We start from the raw sequence: 16,873 nt of genomic DNA, 5'->3' as shown, positions 1-16,873 counted from the left end.
GTCCCAAGGAGAAGCCCACATTGAGCAGTTGCTCTCCTTGGAAGAAGCTGGAAGCCACCATGAGCTCTCTGATTGGGATGAATCCATGGCAGAAGAGCTGTCCCATGGCGATGCCGGTAGTTACCAAGAAGTTTCTGACTGGGAAGAAGGCACGGAGCAACGCCTTTCTCAAGGAGAAGTCAGTAGGTCCCACAGACTCTCTGACTGGGAAGAGTCCACTGACCAGCAGATATCCAAAGGGCATGGCAAGAGACCCTCTGTGCAGTCCAGTTGGGAAAATGACACTGATGAAGACCTTGCTCGGTACAGCTGGGAACAGAGCACTGTTCCCACAGCCGTGCTGCCGGAGGAGGATGACTGGGATGAAGTGAGTGTCCCCAAGCTGTCTGAAGAAGCTGTGCCCGTCTCTCACAAGGATTGGGTTGAGGGTGGGACATCTGAGCCCTGCCTCCTAGGGCCAGTCCCTGCCTCACCTCCCCAGTTAGAAGCCCAGGCCCTCACCCAGCAGGAGGCCCCCCTCAAGAAACATCTCTCCTGCCCGCAGCGGGTGGTGCGGGTGCTGCGGAGGGATCTCTGCTTCCTCTGCCTCCCGCCTCTGTCCCTGTCCCAAGAAGAAATCAACCAATACAAAAAAGGGTCTCAAGGGGAAACCAGCATTGAGCAGGTGCTCTCCTTGGAAGAAGCTGGAAGCCACCATGAGCTCTCCGATTGGGATGAATCCATGGCAGAAGAGCTGTCCCATGGCAATGCCAGTAGTTACCAAGAAGTTTCTGACTGGGAAGAAGGCACGGAGCAACGCCTTTCCCAAGGAGAAGTCAGTAGGTCCCACAGACTCTCTGACTGGGAAGAGTCCATTAGCCGGGCTGTATCCAAAGGGCATGGCAAGAGACCCTCTGTGCAGTCCAGTTGGGAAAATGACACTGATGAAGACCTTGCTCAGTACAGCTGGGAACAGAGCACTGTTCCCACAGCCGTGCTGCAGGAGGAGGACGATTGGGATGAAGTGAGTGTCCCTGAGCTGTCTGAAGAAGCTGTGCCTGTCCCTCATGAGGATTGGGTTGAGGGTGGGACATCTGAGCCCTGCCTCCTAGGGCCAGTCCCTGCCTCACCTCCCCAGTTAGAAGCCCAGGCCCTCACCCAGCAGGAGGCCCCCCTCAAGAAACATCTCTCCTGCCCGCAGCGGGTGGTGCGGGTGCTGCGGAGGGATCTCTGCTTCCTCTGCCTCCCGCCACTGCCCCTGTCCCAAGAAGAAATCAATCAATACCAAGAAGCGTCCCAAGGGGAAGCCCACATTGAGCAGTTGCTCTCCTTGGAAGAAGCTGGAAGCCACCATGAGCTCTCCGATTGGGATGAATCCATGGCAGAAGAGCTGTCCCATGGCGATGCCGGTAGTTACCAAGAAGTTTCTGACTGGGAAGAAGGCACGGAGCAACGCCTTTCCCAAGGAGAAGTCAGTAGGTCCCACAGACTCTCTGACTGGGAAGAGTCCATTAGCCGGGCTGTATCCAAAGGGCATGGCAAGAGACCCTCTGTGCAGTCCAGTTGGGAAAATGACACTGATGAAGACCTTGCTCAGTACAGCTGGGAACAGAGCACTGTTCCCACAGCCGTGCTGCAGGAGGAGGATGATTGGGGTGAAGTGAGTGTCCCTGAGCTGTCTGAAGAAGCTGTGCCTGTCCCTCATGAGGATTGGGTTGAGGATGGGACATCTGAGCTGTGCCCCCTAGGGCCAGTCCCTGCCTCACCTCCCCAGTTAGAAGCCCAGGCCCTCACCCAGCAGGAGGCCCCCCTCAAGAAACATCTCTCCTGCCCGCAGCGGGTGGTGCGGGTGCTGCGGAGGGATCTCTGCTTCCTCTGCCTCCCACCTCTGCCCCTGTCCCAAGAAGAAATCAATCAATACCAAGAAGCGTCCCAAGGAGAAGCCCACATTGAGCAGTTGCTCTCCTTGGAAGAAGCTGGAAGCCACCATGAGCTCTCTGATTGGGATGAATCCATGGCAGAAGAGCTGTCCCATGGCGATGCCGGTAGTTACCAAGAAGTTTCTGACTGGGAAGAAGGCACGGAGCAACGCCTTTCCCAAGGAGAAGTCAGTAGGTCCCACAGACTCTCTGACTGGGAAGAGTCCACTGGCCAGCAGGTATCCAAAGGGCATGGCAAGAGACCCTCTGTGCAGTCCAGTTGGGAAAATGACACTGATGAAGACCTTGCTCGGTACAGCTGGGAACAGAGCACTGTTCCCACAGCCGTGCTGCAGGAGGACGATTGGGATGAAGTGAGTGTCCCTCAGCTGTCTGAAGAAGCTGTGCCTCTCCCTCACGAGGATTGGGTTGAGTGTGGAGCACCTGAGCTGTGCCCCCTAGGGCCAGTCCCTGCCTCACCTCCCCATTTAGAAGCCCAGGCCCTGAGCCAGCAGCAGGTCCCTCACAGGAAACGTCTCTCTCGCCTGCAGCGGGTGGTGCGGGTGCTGCGGAGGGATCTCTGCTTCCTCTGCCTCCCACCACTGCCTGAGGATTAGGGCCCACTGCCTGGCCCAGCCCAGGCCCTGCAGACAGTGGCTGGCCTGCAGTCTGCCCTGGGTCTGGGGCAGCCACACAGGCTGCCTTTTCCTGCATGTGGCCCTACAACCTGAACAATACCCCCGGCTGATGTGGAGCATCCCAAGCTAATCTCCACAAGAGGAAATATTACCCATGTGGCCAGCCCCAAACCAGCACCTGTCAGGGGCACTTGGTGCCAGGTGACTCAGTGGAGAAGGCCAGAAACTCTCATCTGGGTGGTGAGAGACCTTGAAAATCATCCAGTCCCACCATCACCCTGGCACTACCTTCATCTCCCAAGAACCGTGTCCCCAAGTGCCACATCCAGACAATGCTTGAATACTTCCAAAGATAGAGACTCCACCACCTCCTAGAGGAACTTCTTGCAATATCTGACCACTCTGTCAGGGAAAAATTGTTTCACATATTCAATCAGAACCTCCCCTGGTGGAATCCAAGGACATTTTCTCTCATCCTGAAAGGATTATATGCTGATCCTTTGGGATTTTATCCATGAGGAAGGGGCACATAGGGGAGATGTTTCTCCCAGGACTCCACTACACACTGCATGACTGTGCCAAACACAATTTATTCAAAACAGAGGGAAGTTGGGTTTTAGAAATAGTAGCAGTAGCAAAACAAGCAAACAATCTAACACAAAACACAACAACAACAAAAAAGAAAAAAAACACAAAGAGAAAAATAATAGGAATAGGACTAATACGAAGAAGGTTAAGAAGATGAAGAAATAGTAGTAGTAAATAAGAAAAGAATTATGCATAAGAATAAGAACCAAAAAAAGAAGAGTAAGAATAATAAGAATGAGAATAAAACAAGAATAGGAACAATAAAACTATTAGAATAAGAAAAAAGGAATAAGAATGAGAAAAAGAATACAAATTGGAAAAGGAATAAGAAAGAGAATAAGAAAAGGAATAACAACAAGAATAAGTTGATTTAGAAGAAGAAATAGTAGAACTGAAGAAGAAGAACGAGGTAGAGAAGGATGAGGAGAAGGAGATGGGACAATGAAGACAATGACTAAGAAGAAGACAATGAAGAAGAAAAGGACAATGAAGAAGACGAAGAAGACAACGAAGACGAAGAAGAAGAAGACTATGAAGAAGATGAAGATAAAGGAAAAGGAGGAGGAAAAAGAGGAGGAAAAGGAGAATAGGGATGATAATATGATGAAGAAGATGAAATAGTAGTAGTAGTGAATTATTGTTATTATTATAACAGTAATATCAAGTTGAAATATACATCCACACATCCTCCAGTATCACAGAATGGTTTAATTTAGGAAGGACCTCAAAGATCATCTAGTTCCAACAGATTCTCTTCTGCTTTCTTTCTCTATCTCTGAGACCTCTTTACTATTTCTAGCTCTCTCCCTCACATTTCTTGTAAAAATCCATGTTAAATAAAACATGGATAAAACATAAAATATGTAGCCATCATATGGTCTCACTCGGCTTTCATTCAGGCAGAGGCATCTCCTGAAAACACATTCTCTACCCAGCCTGTCTTCAAAGCAGAGGTTCTCCAACCCTCTGAGGATCTCAGTTGCTCTCCTCTGAACTCATTGTAATAGCCCACATCTTTTTATGCTGGGCCCCCCAGACAGTGGTGTAGTGCCCCAGGTAGGATCTCAAACAATGGACTAGAGGGCCAAAATCACCTCCCTTGACCTGCTGCTCCTCACTCCTTTCCATGCAGCCCAGCATGGGTGGCTTTCTGGACTGGGAGCACAGATTGCCGGCTCACACTGAGCTTCTCCTCCATCTGCACCCCAAGTGCTTCTCCTCAGCACCTCCACACTCAGCTTCTTCCCACACATGCCACACATGCCACTAGAGCAGAGTGAATATTTCCAATTTGTCCAAGGAGTTGTGCTATAAATAATTTCCTGCAATTGCCCTTTAGGACTGCTTTTATTGCTGCCCAGAGCAATCCAGGGGAACCAAACCACAAGTATCACTCCTTCCTTGGAGTATTCATATTCTTTGTCTGCATTGACACAAACACACCTCATTTGTTTTCTGAACATCTATCCTTTGCCCTTGCACCTGATTCCTGATTTGTTTGTTCTAGAAAAGCATTTCATCATGCCCAAGTTCACTGTTTTTCCGTCTACCCTCTGATTTTCACAGAAACTTTTTTCATTCTGTACTTGCCAGATCTCTTTGCTTTGAACTTCTTCCTCCTCTGGACTCCATCATTTCCAAGCATACTCAGTGACCACGTCTTCATAGCAAGTCCAAATTTACCTTTTTCTGAACCAGATGTCTATGACACGTTTCAGTGAATAGTGCTTTGCACAAGGAAAACTACACTGTGCATAGTCAGTGTAGTGACTAAATTTTGACGAACTCAGTACACTGTGCCCATGCGAGCCCTGACAAATGGAAAAAGCTATTAAAGAGCTCATTAAATTCCATTGCTTATTAATTTGCATTTGGAGCTTCACTGAGTTTTGGCACAGTGGAAGTGTGTTTGAGGCATTACTTCAACAAGGATTTTCTGAAGTACCAGGAGATCTGGACTTTACCTGCTGTCTTTCTTCAGGGACAGCACTAAGAAGGTTTCTCTCCTGTAACCAGCTGCTGACTTGTATGAAAGAAATTCTTATGAAATTTAGCTTGAGATTACCACAGAGTATAGCTGGAACTGGCCAATGAATTCCAAAGATATTTGGAGAGCATTCACAGAGAGAGACTGGCAGTCTCCAAATAAATCACAAAAGCTTCACTTTAGTCTTGTTCTGCCTCCTTCTAAGTGCTGTTGACTCTGGGCTGAAGTCAGGAAATGCCTCACTGGCCAAAGGCTCATCAGAAGCACATCAAGGAACCTCTCAACCAAGATGCCAAACACTCATTTTTTTCAGAAGCCAACTGGAACCCATCCATAACTATTTTATCTACTTCAAAATGTCAGCTTTTCATTTAAACTAGATGAAATAGCCAAGCAAAAAGTCGTTATTTCTGTTTGATCTTTCAGCATCCCTCTGTTGTCATCAAGGAAATGCAGTGCCAGAGACCAAAAGCTGCTTCACTTTCTCTGCTCTCACAGACTTTCAACAACAACCAGAGAGGGGGAATGTGTCTTGTTTTCTGTAAGTTTTTCCTGTAACAGTACAGAAGAGGTTTTCTTGATTTGCTAAACTCATCAAAAGAAATACAACAAAATCCAGCCAACTGATATTGCTTGAAAAATGCAAAACTGATCACATTTGCTTGCAATATGTACAACATCCTGAGAGCAGCAGATACCCATGGGAAATGTTGATCTAACCCTTAGTGCTAATGCAGATCAGCTAAAAGAGTAGACATCCACAGGCCTTAGCAATACCTCATCCATCATCAAAACAAGTGTTATTTTGGGATGATTGTCAGATCCTTAGTAGATCAAAATGTATTTCTCCGAGATGAAAAGTTTGGATTTTTAGAAGGTCTAAGGACATCTCTTCTTTGGACATCTGGCTCCATTTCCTGGGGTCATGGGAAGACATCCGAGTCTTAACATTGAGGAGGAAAAAAGGTTTCCATCTGAAAACCTGATCCTCCTGAATTCAGCACGCACCCATAGGTATCTACAGACCAGCAGTTTGTCACTAACTCACAGGACAAAGGAAATTGTAAGCACCAAAAAATGAAGCAGTATACTGTGCTGCCTTAGCGCAGCCATGAGAGAACAACATGTTTGCTTTTCCATGGAGAATGTAACCCACTGCCTGGCTCAAATAGACAGAAAGACCTGGAAAACTTTCTATTTACCATGTTATAACAGGACACTGAAAACTTTGTCCCCTATCAACTTTCACTAACACAGAGCAGGTTTCACATTTTTAGTGGATTGTGGATTATGGACCATAGTGTTCATTCATCTCCCTCCCTGGAGACATCACATTGTTGTAAGCACAGCAGAAGCAGAGATTTTTAAACCTCAAGAACCCTCTCAATCCAGAGATTATTCATAGCCCAGAAAAAGAGAAGAGCTGTAAAATAAGCTGACCTGAACACAGTCCTCTTGATTCTCTCTTTCACTTCTTGTTTGGTTAGATAAGAATCCAGTGGGAATTCAAGGTGGGGAGTTGAGCTAAACTGTATCATTCCCACACGGACCTAAAAGAAAAGGTTATGAAAGGTTATGAAAAGTGTGCAAGGTTTACTCTTTGATCAATTGACAAACTTGGGAAGACTAAATTGTATAGAGGCAAACTTTTGCTGTTGAGCCACAGGCACTCTAAAGGAACTTAAAAATAGAGCAAAAACTCCAGTGTTATCTATATAGACTATAAACAAGGCAAAAAAAAGTTTATGTGGAAGCAACAGGAGCCTCTGCTGCAGTTCGAGGCAGCTCAGGATCTGTATTTATCCAGTCAGAGCAGTTTGCAGCCTTAGGGGCAGTAAGTTTATAAATAAACACTTTCTACACCAACTCGTTCATACACTGTGCAGGCAACCTTTCCATTACTGAGAGCAGCTCCCTCTGGCACTGAGCACAGCAGGCAACACAAACCAAAACTTTATCTAATAGTTCCTCTAAAACCATTTTCTGTAGTTGAAAACATAAATAGACTAAGTGGTCTGTACTGGGCAATACATCCAAAATACTTCACTGAAGTCTTACAAGAAGTATTATGGAATGTGATAATTTCAAAGGTGAAAAGACTCCTAATTTTCAGTCCAGTCTATGCAAGGATAAAGTGAAAGACTAGTGCAAAGATGGTATTTAAAAAATAAAAGAAAACGCCCCACCAAATCTGCAAATATTAAATATTGCCTGACACAACTTTCCCAAAGACCTGACATTTATTTGGAAAGGCTCTGGCATTGGAATCAAGTCCAGCAACTGTCCCAGCCTGCTTCAAGGTCCTCAGCTGAGGCAGTGTTGTGGGACTGATGCACACCTGGAACCACAGCCAGTCTGGCTTGAAATCCCCTCAGAAGAACCCCAGGATGTGCCATTCAGGCCCAGAGGTGTCTCAAGGCTGACTCCAGAGAGCAAGACCTGAAACTACAGCAGCACAGCGCCCATCTCCTTCTGGGGGAAGCAGAGCAAGCAGACTATATCATTTACATCTGTGCAGAAAGGTGGTTAACTTCCCCAAGATTAATTCTGCAGCTTTTCATGGAAAAGCAAGAGAAAGGTCAAGCTAATCTATGAGCAAACCAAAATAAAATCAGTAAAGAAACCCCAAATCATAATCTTTAACCTGAAGGGCTAGGTCTTTTCTCAAGTTCAAAAGGAAACGCTTAAAATCTGAAGAATCAAGAAGCATCCTCCAATACTAGTGCTTCACAAAGTGCATCTTTCTGAATAAATACTCTGCCCCCATGGCAGCTGGTAGGTTGGATTTTGCAATTTCACTCAGCACTTTACCACTGGCCTTTAGACACACTGCCAAGCTGTTTGAAAATTAGAGGAGATATTCCTGACACTCACTCTGTCTGGATGGATGTCCAAGGCATCACAGAGCTTGCCTGCAAAGTGCTTGGACCTTTCAAAGCTGCCTTTGCCAATGCTGTAGGAGCCATCCAGGAGGAAAAGGACATCTAATGAGCCAGAGCATTGCATCACTAGAAGAAAAAATATATACACTGTGAAACTGTGTTTTGTTAGCCCCACTCTCTGGAAGCAGGCAGCCAAGAGCTGAAAATCCAGACAAATTGCAGAGGATGGACTGGGGCAGCCCAATGTTCACAGCCCAAAGCCCACATGCACCCCTGCTCTGGTCTGCAGCAGCTCCAGCTCAGCTCTCAGTCTGCCAGACTCACCTCAGAGCTCAGAGCCCCAGCCTGGTCTCAGTGACAGCATAGGAGCAGCCAATGCAGTGGAGCTTCACCAAACACAGGGAGAGATGTGAGGGATGAGCAGCAGGGAAAGGGAGCCCTGCCCCGTGGGACCTGCAGAAATCCCCAGCCCAAGGCACAGGGGTAAATCCAGGAGGCATTTGCAAAGTCTACCAAGGCCCACAGAGCTCAATGTGTTTCCTCTGCAGCACATTTTTCAAAACAGGCTCTTATTTTCCTAAACATGAATTCCCTGGACAGCACCCAGACACTGTCAGAAACACTTTTCATGAAAATCTGCCTTTATCTCCTCTTCAGAGATGTGTTTTTGTATCACTCCCATCTGCATGAACATGGCTGCTCCCAAGTATAAGTTTCTGAGGTGCCTTTGCTGCAGTGGAAACCCACAACTTCACTGACATAAATGAGTGAATGGCAGATTGCAGACTATGAAGAGTCATTTTCAAAGCATTTAAAGGGAAATTTTAAAATCTCCTCTGCAGCATTTGTCAGAATCACTTTCAAGAGAAAAAGAACCCAGAAGTTCAAAAGAGATCAAGCACACTGACCCCTTAAGAGCTGTTTTGGTCAGTGATGTTACTCTACCCCCATTATAATCTTTTTATTATCACTACTTTTTCCAAATCATTCCCTGCTACCCAAAACCTGAATTTATAATTAGGGTTTTCTAATACCAGATTACAGGGATTGAAAGTTTTGAGGCATTCCCTTCTGGGCCACTGCTTCTCCCAAGGGGGCACCCAGCCTTGCCCTGGGGCGCTGTGTTAACAGAGGACAAGCTGCAGCAAAGCCTCCCTGCTAGCTCCGTCCTGGCTTGTCAGCTTTGCCCTCGGAGCTGGGCTGGAGCTGCAGCAGGGCTGTTATCCCTGCCTGAACATGCACAGAGACAACTGCAGAGCCCCCACATTGGACTCAGCATGGAGAAATACCCCTCAGCTGACTCTGCAGCTGAGGGGTGCAATGCAGCTCTTCTGCAGGTACTCGCAAGCAGGATGTCTGCAGCCCACCAAGGGACTCTTGGGGATGTGCAGCAGGGACAAATACACAAACACCCATCCTCAGGATGGAGAGTCTGAGCTGAGCACATGGTGCTATACAGGATAGAACTAGAGGGCATGCCTGGCATAGGAATAAATGCAATCTATCCCTTGACACAGAACAGAAAAAATGGCTATCAGAGAGAATTCACAACAGAGTTCATCAGTAACTGATTGCAAGTAGAACAAGGGAGCTGCAGGTGAACATGTACTGGCCAGCCAGAGCCCCATCACCCCTGCTCCCAGCAACCTGACTGTGCTGGCTTTACAGCCTGAAACCTACCCACGTGGGAGGTCTGGTCCAGTCTGTAATTAAACACAGCTCTGTAAATCAGGATTGCTTGGAGCGGGCTCTGAAGGAACTGACAAAAACGCCATCCAGTTGGCAAATAGCCAATTTGGGGAAAACAGAGTGTATCACGTCCCAGGGGAGCTAACACCAATGAGGAAGGAAGCCAGGCCAGGATAGAGTCAGCCACAGTGCTGTGACTGCCAGAGAATTGCTGGGGACTTTATGGACTGAAGAGGGGCTAATAAATGTAAATAACTACAACAACAAAAAACTTTAAAAAAAAAAAAAAAAAAAAAATAAAACACCAAAACAACCATAGAAAGAGGGAATTCAGAAATAGAAAAGACTTGCTTTATAAAACAAACTTACACTGGCCAGCAGCTGAGATCTTGCCGATCATCTCCTGGCCAACGTGGATTTGTTGTATACCAAACACCAGCAAAACTGTGGTTTCAAACAGATAATCATCCATGAACAAGACATATAGGATTTAACCTACAACAGCAAAAATGCTGGTTTGCTGTATAAGTTTCACAGTTGCAAAAAATAATTTGGTGACACAGCAGTGTATCTATGTCAGGAAATTCCTTCTAGCAGGGACACAGAAAGCACGACAAATGACATGACTCCAGCACACAGGACAGTCTCTCTGCTCACTGCATGCAGGGACACAGTGCAAGAATGAGAGCTAGGCCAGCCTTCGGCTTTTGAGTTTACAGCCATAAACACTGGATAGATTTATGCACTTTTGATATCATCACATCAGCTTTCCCCACATCAGCTAGACAATTTACATACAGATCAGTCACATATTCAAATTCTCAGAAAAGCTGTTTCTCCACCTATTATTTTTTCCCCTTTTGTGTGAAACTGTGTTTCAGAAGTTTATCCCTAAACCTGCTGGAAAGGCACTGACTTGGCTCTCATTCGTCAGAGTGAAGGACTCCAGCTGGAGACCGGGAAGCATCCGAGATGAAAACCACTGATGCAAAATGGCAGCTTTAAACATACCTTGGGAAAACAGGAAAATGCAGATGGGCTCAAATGACAAGAGCTTCATGGTGACAAATCTGGAGAGGAAAAAAAAATACAAAAAGAAGCAAAAGAGGAGAGGAATAGAAATCCAATTCCTAAAGCCAATTTCTTTACCTGCAGCCGATCATCTTCTTCCCGGCTGTCTCAGTTAATGAGCTCAGAAACATTTTCTCTGAGGGGCAAAAGTAACTCCTGCCCTGGGGAGAAGGGTGAGGAACAGATAGAAGGAAAAAACATGAAAATGATGGAATAATAGAAAAGGAATTCTCTCAACATACTCTTCTCCTTTCCCAATCACATCCGGAGAGAGCAGCCCCGGCGGGGAAGCAGGGACAGCCAGCCTGCCTCCTCTCCTCTCCATGGCCACGCAGACCTGATCTCTCCTCCCCTCCCTCCTCTGTGCACCTCCCTTTCACAGCTGAGTCCCACCAGGGCCCCCTGTGCCTGGGGAAAACGGTGGAGACCCGAACAGAGCTGCTCCGGGATTTCACCGAGCACACTCCGAGTCGCATCCCCCTGCCCTCCCCACCAGCTCCGGCTGACACTCCGTCAGTCGTGTCTGTCCCCGCTGTGGAGCCAGCACAGGGGAACTGTCCCTCGGGTCCTGCCTCGAGCAACGCTGCCTCCCATCCCCATCACGGGTCTCCAACAACACTCAACACCAGGCTCTTTCATGCCTTATGTTTTACAAGAACTGGCTTTCTGGGGAGATGTTTTTATACATAACTGTCCAGCAAACTCAATTTTCTGCTCATTTTTCCTTTGAAATCAGTGAGGCTGCCATCACATCGTAGGTAGATTTCAGTGGCACTTTCAAGCATGCCCAGATTTAGACCAAATGTATCTGTTAGAGCTCTTGGCTTTCTATTTCAAATATGTATATTTATTTTTTCTCCAGATTAAAAGCACTCACTAGACCAGATTCCTGATGGGTCTCTATTCCTGTCATTGCAAAAGCAGACTTTCTCCACATAGTTAAAGACATGTAAGTGTGTTTCTTGATAACCAGCTCTATCCATTGTGTTTCCAAAAAACAGGGAGGGAATTTTCTTAGGGAAGACTTGTGTCTGCAGCAAATGATATATCCCTCACATCAGACAAGGCAGGATGCCTAAAGCAGGCCATGCTCAGTTACCTGCATGGGTACAAAATGAAGAGGGGATTAAGAAATCCCCTCTGGGATCACCTCACTAGAGATTACAGACACAATAACACTCTTGCAGTGCCAGGTGCATCAAGCATCACCCTTCAGCACATCCTCCCAACACCCCCACCAAATTAACAGGTCCCAGGCTTGGCTTAATAAAAGGATTTCAACACAAAACATGATTTCATTAGGGAAGCCCCAATGTGTGCGCCTCAGAAGCTTCAAGCCCTGAAAATGCCACAGAGGGAAAGATCATTCTTCTGCCATACCTCAAGGACATTGTTCCTAGGAGCTGTTTCCAGAGTGAACATCACCCAGGACAGGCCCCTGCTAGCAGTGAGATGTGACAGGTGTTGTGGGATTTCACATTGTTTTCATACAAAACATTGACGGGTCAAAATGTTTCTACAACTTGGTTTTATCTTGGGTTTACATCAACTAATCTGCAGGATGAATTCTTTGCCTTTTAGCCCAGACAGACTCTCAGCAACAGGAATTGAAAGAAAGCTGCTGCTTATCAGCATTAGCTGAGGATTAGCAACAGCAACCTTAGCAGCTTTGCTTGGGAGGGGGGTGGTGAGTGAAGGATGCGTTCATTTTATCTTTTCAGCCATTAACATAGGGAATTTTAATAATGTCTACCTCAAGAATGAGTCAAAAATATTTGTTTTTAAACTACACTAAATCAAAACTCCTATTTTTGTATCCAGATTATCACTTGGACACATGAATGTGATGGTAACTTAGTCGAAGCTAAGAAAGAGTTGTAAGCATGTGTACTGTGTTTGTAGGAGTGAGACCAGAGATGGGAAAGAGAGATAAAGGGGGAAAAAGCTCCTCTTGACAAGTACCTTCCCAACATTGCAAAATATCACTTATTTTAATAGGGGAGAAAGCAGGAAAGATTACACTGCATATTCATTAAAATATCCTCAACAAGCCAAGCAATCTTCTGTCACTGCTGAGGAATGGCCCCAGCTTGCTGGGGGGAGCTCACTGCTATGTGCTCATCTGCTGTTCAGGTGTAGAGAGGGAGAGAGGAGACCTATCTTCCTGTCTCCCTTTTCAGTCTCTCTCAGTTTGTTTTCCATAAGTAAATTTTATTTTTTTCTTCTTGCCAAGGTTTGGAGGCAGTGGGCAACTTCTGTTAGGAGCCCCACACATCCCCTCTGCCCAGCCACAGGCATTGCTTGGGGGCAGCTCACAGTGGGATCTGAAACTGAAGGGGCCAGAAGGAAGACAACAGGGAAATGTTTAACTTCTCCTTAAAACAAACATCACAAATTTCAGTCTAAAAGTTTTGACAATGTTTTTCTCCAAGGGATAAACAGGATTAAATTTCCAGAAGATGTTCTGCAAAACCAGCTTATTTATTCTCCCCCACACAGTTCCGCAGTGAGGGAGTTTTGAGAGGCTCTTTTCTCCTGTGCAATGAAGGCTCTTGTACATAAAGACCTTGATTTTGCAGCACTGCTCACATGGGGTAATGTCAAAATTAACATGCTGCAGATCAGATCCTGCATGACCCATGAGTTACAGAATAAAAGACACTTTTCTGACCTGAGAGCTTTTGATAAACTTATTTAGTAGTTTGTTCTGACAGAAGTGCTTATGCTACTGACTTTGCCTCTGGCTGGAGCAGCAGGAGTGTCTCCATGAATGTGTTACTTTTAAAATCTTTTGCCACATGCAAAGCCACCCAGTGGAGCCACAGCCTGCCTCAGCATAACAAGCACTCGATGCTTGCAGCAGTGGGCAGGCACTGTGGATGCTGGGAAGAAATGTTTTATAGAGTGGCTGAGAAAAGGGGAACAGTGATCTGCAGGAATTAGGTGTCTTAGGACAAACAACAGCATAAGAAAATAAACAAGAAAACTATATAATTATATTGAGACTCTAAAAGCATACATGTAACTTTGTCATACACACAACTGAGAACTCATTCAAGGTTTTGGGTTCTGGAGCAATTACTGTAATTTGTTTTGTCACCCCTCAGCTGTGCAAATCTGGGCAGGGAATCTCCAGCTGGGTGTCTGGCCTGACCTGCTCTGCTTTAAACGAACCAGAAACATCCACACTTGAGGTGGATCAACTACTGATCTACCTGTGGCAGGACCATAGGTGTGAATGGTTCCCAAAGAATGGAGTGGGAGAGCTGTCAGCTTCAGTGATTCCCTACAGCAGAGGCTGAAGGGTGAGAGGAAACATCCTTTTTTAACGTCTCTGGCATTCAATGTAGCTCTCACAATATGATATGTACTGAGAACATCTCATACCTACCCCCTATTACAAAACTAACCCAAATGCTCACCTTATCTTCCTACTGCATCTCTGTGAGCCCCAAAGGACAAGCCACAGCCTGGAAATTATCTCCATGGTGTTACTCCCACAAACAGGTACAATCTGCTACCTGCGTGCATTTTCAGGACAGTGGTCTGTGGACCCTCCTAAAGAAGGAGACTTCCTAAAGGCCCTACTTTAGAAAGTTTAGAAACCCACACGGGTTTGTTTGGGTTTTTGGTTTTTTTTGGTCGGGGAAAGTTGTTTGGGGTTTGTTGTTTTTTAAGAGCTGTGATAAGGTCAAGAGAGATCTTTCTAAGCCATTCCATCTACTTATTCCTCTTAGAATCTTCCTGGAAGACCCAGACAACTTTAATAGCACACACTGAAGATGACATGGTTGATACCCCAACACACAGAAGATGAGAAGTGGGTCAGAACACACACTGCCTGTCCAGTGCAGCCCTTGCTGAATAAAATGGGGAAATCTGTTTGTGTGGACAATTTATCTCACAGTGATGCCTCATCTTTACCATGCAAAATAAACAAAAAGGCTACTCTCATTTCTCTCATGAAGTATTTGGACACGTTACAGGTATAATCCCAGGGCCTTCAGTCCTTCCTTGATTATCAAGTCTTGATCAAGTTGTTATTGTGTCTTTTGCAGAAAAAATTCTGTTACAGACATGAGACATAACCTGTTGGAAAGCCTGCCCTGGCAGGCTCAGCGCTTTCCCCTGGCCGCACCCCAAAAGTGCTAGAAACAAAGTGATTAAAGCACTAGAGCACGGGCTGAGTCTGGTTTCTTGCAGGGGTGGGTATTATGTGTTTTTATTATTTAACTAACGCAGCGTGGCACTATTTATTTGTTGGAGTGAAGAGATTCACGCCGTATTCCGGCCAAGCTGCGGCAATCCCCGCACTGATCTCGGGATCCCCTGCGGGGGGACCAGCGGCCGGGGCTCCTCCAGACCCGGGGCAGGACCTTGACTGCGGAACCGGCCCTTTGGGTGCCTCCTGCCCCCTCCTCCCTGTCTCGGGCTGCGCAGGGGCTCTGAACCGGCTGCCGCCTCCCCGCGCAGCCCGCCGACCGGACAGCAAGGTGTCCCCGCCGGGACCGCCCGGCCCGCGGGGAGCCAGCCCCGGCCCTCTCCGGGAAGGCTCTGCCGAGCTCCATCCCTTCCTCGGGAAGGCTCTGCCGGGCTCCATCGCCTCCCCACCGGGAAGGCTCTGCCGGGCTCCATCACCTCCCCGGGGAGGCTCTGCCGGGCTGGGGAGGCAGCGGCGAGGAGGAGCCGGGCGGGGCTGCCCTCGAACCTCATTGCACACCCGGCTCTACTGAGCGAGCGAACCCCCGGCACCTCTGAGCCCCACACGGCCCCTACGCTTCCAGCCGGAGGTTTAAGATGTTCTCAATTCAAAAGGGTGGGGAAAAAACTCTGCGAGCCGCACTTTACCTTTTCTCGGCAGACTCTGCACGGCCCCGGTGCACCTGCGGGGGTTGTGAGCAGCCACCTTCTCCCCGCTTGGATTTCCCCCCGTGTTCGGCTGGGACAGCCTCTCCTCCACATCCACACAGCCTGAACCTATAACTACGAACCGGGGGGTGGGGAAACAACCCCAGGAACACCCACATTGCTGTAGGTTACATTTAGGAGGAACACTGGTGTCTCCACTCCCACAATAGACTCCGTACAGCCAAAAAAGTCAGCAGCCCTGGAGCACAGCCAGCAGGCCTGGCAGCAGCACCGAGCAGTACAGCCACACACAACTGCTGCACAGCAGCCCCAAAGAAGCTTCATATAGGATTCAATTTTTTTTGAGACTGTTCTTCCTAATGTTTGTTTTTCCACAGAAAACTATTCTTGACCTATGAGTAGAAGTACCACATTCACACCTACTACATCTGAAGGAACAACGTAAGGGGCCAGTTTTAAAAATTGTATTTTGTTATTATGCTATTATTACTATTCTGTGCCAGTACGAGTAGTTGTCTCTGCAGCAAATGATATATCATTTAATATGATATAATATGATGCACCATACACAGAACTGAGCTCTTTTAGTCAAAGAAGAGCATGCACACCTCTTCCCACACAGATCAATAATTTTTGAATTGTATAGGCAAAACACACGTTTGTGTCTACCTCACGCTATGTAGAGTTAGGAACACACCAAGTGCTAAATAATAAATAATTTCACTCAAACCCAGTAAGCAAAGTATACTCAAGTTACTTCAGTACAACAGTGCTTCATAAATTAAAATTATCTTGTAAGGATAAAAAAATGCCTGTTATTCTAGACATGCAGTTCATTTTTGTTTTTCTTGTTCAGAAGAGAACAAAGAAATTTTATTTGCAATAGCATGCATGCTACTAATGCATGCATGTTATTGCAAATAATGTCTGAGTCTAGATAAATATAATCCATAGGTGATAGTTCATCACTTCAAGAAAAAAATTCAAGTAGAGATTAAAACTAGCAGAGAAAAATCAATGCAAGAGGAACCCAAGGCTACATTAGGAACTCCTCTGTGTTTCCACACTTTTTGCTTGATTTGTTCCTACATCAGTGCTCCCAAGAGTTCATCTGAAAAAAAGGGGTGAACTAAGTATCTGAACTACATGATGCCCCTTAATTCTCCAACTACTGCCACGTGCCTTTGAGAAACACCAACCACTGCTTTCCAGTTTTTTTTCCCCAAGTAGAATAAGCAAAGATCCACTTTT

At 46.4% G+C, this 16,873-nt stretch overlaps 1 protein-coding gene across 3 annotated transcripts in view; it reads right to left on the bottom strand.

The window, feature by feature from the left end:
* The window catches only part of VWA2 (von Willebrand factor A domain containing 2), a 30,870-nt gene extending 15,139 nt beyond the window's left edge, over positions 1-15,731 (bottom strand). The window contains exons 1-6 of one of the 3 annotated variants that reach the window (XM_083866704.1): positions 15,602-15,731; positions 10,832-10,914; positions 10,694-10,752; positions 10,052-10,126; positions 7,986-8,119; positions 6,552-6,661 (exon numbers count right to left, since the gene is read on the bottom strand). In XM_083866704.1, coding sequence (XP_083722830.1) covers positions 6,552-6,661; positions 7,986-8,119; positions 10,052-10,126; positions 10,694-10,752; positions 10,832-10,914; positions 15,602-15,715 — 575 coding nt within the window. In that variant the 5' untranslated portion in view covers positions 15,716-15,731. Of the gene's footprint in view, positions 1-6,551; positions 6,662-7,985; positions 8,120-10,051; positions 10,127-10,693; positions 10,753-10,831; positions 10,915-10,995; positions 11,061-15,601 lie in introns of those variants that run through there. The other 2 variants (XM_083866705.1, XM_083866706.1) reach the window with 2 other exon arrangements.
* Between the last annotated feature and the right edge of the window lie 1,142 nt (positions 15,732-16,873).

This window comes from Zosterops lateralis, assembly GCF_965231275.1.
Source record: "Zosterops lateralis genome assembly, chromosome: 8".
NCBI classification, from domain to species: Eukaryota; Metazoa; Chordata; class Aves; order Passeriformes; family Zosteropidae; genus Zosterops; species Zosterops lateralis.
The sequence above is the reverse complement of the archived record's forward strand: the minus strand, read 5'-3'. Positions and strand labels throughout refer to the sequence as shown.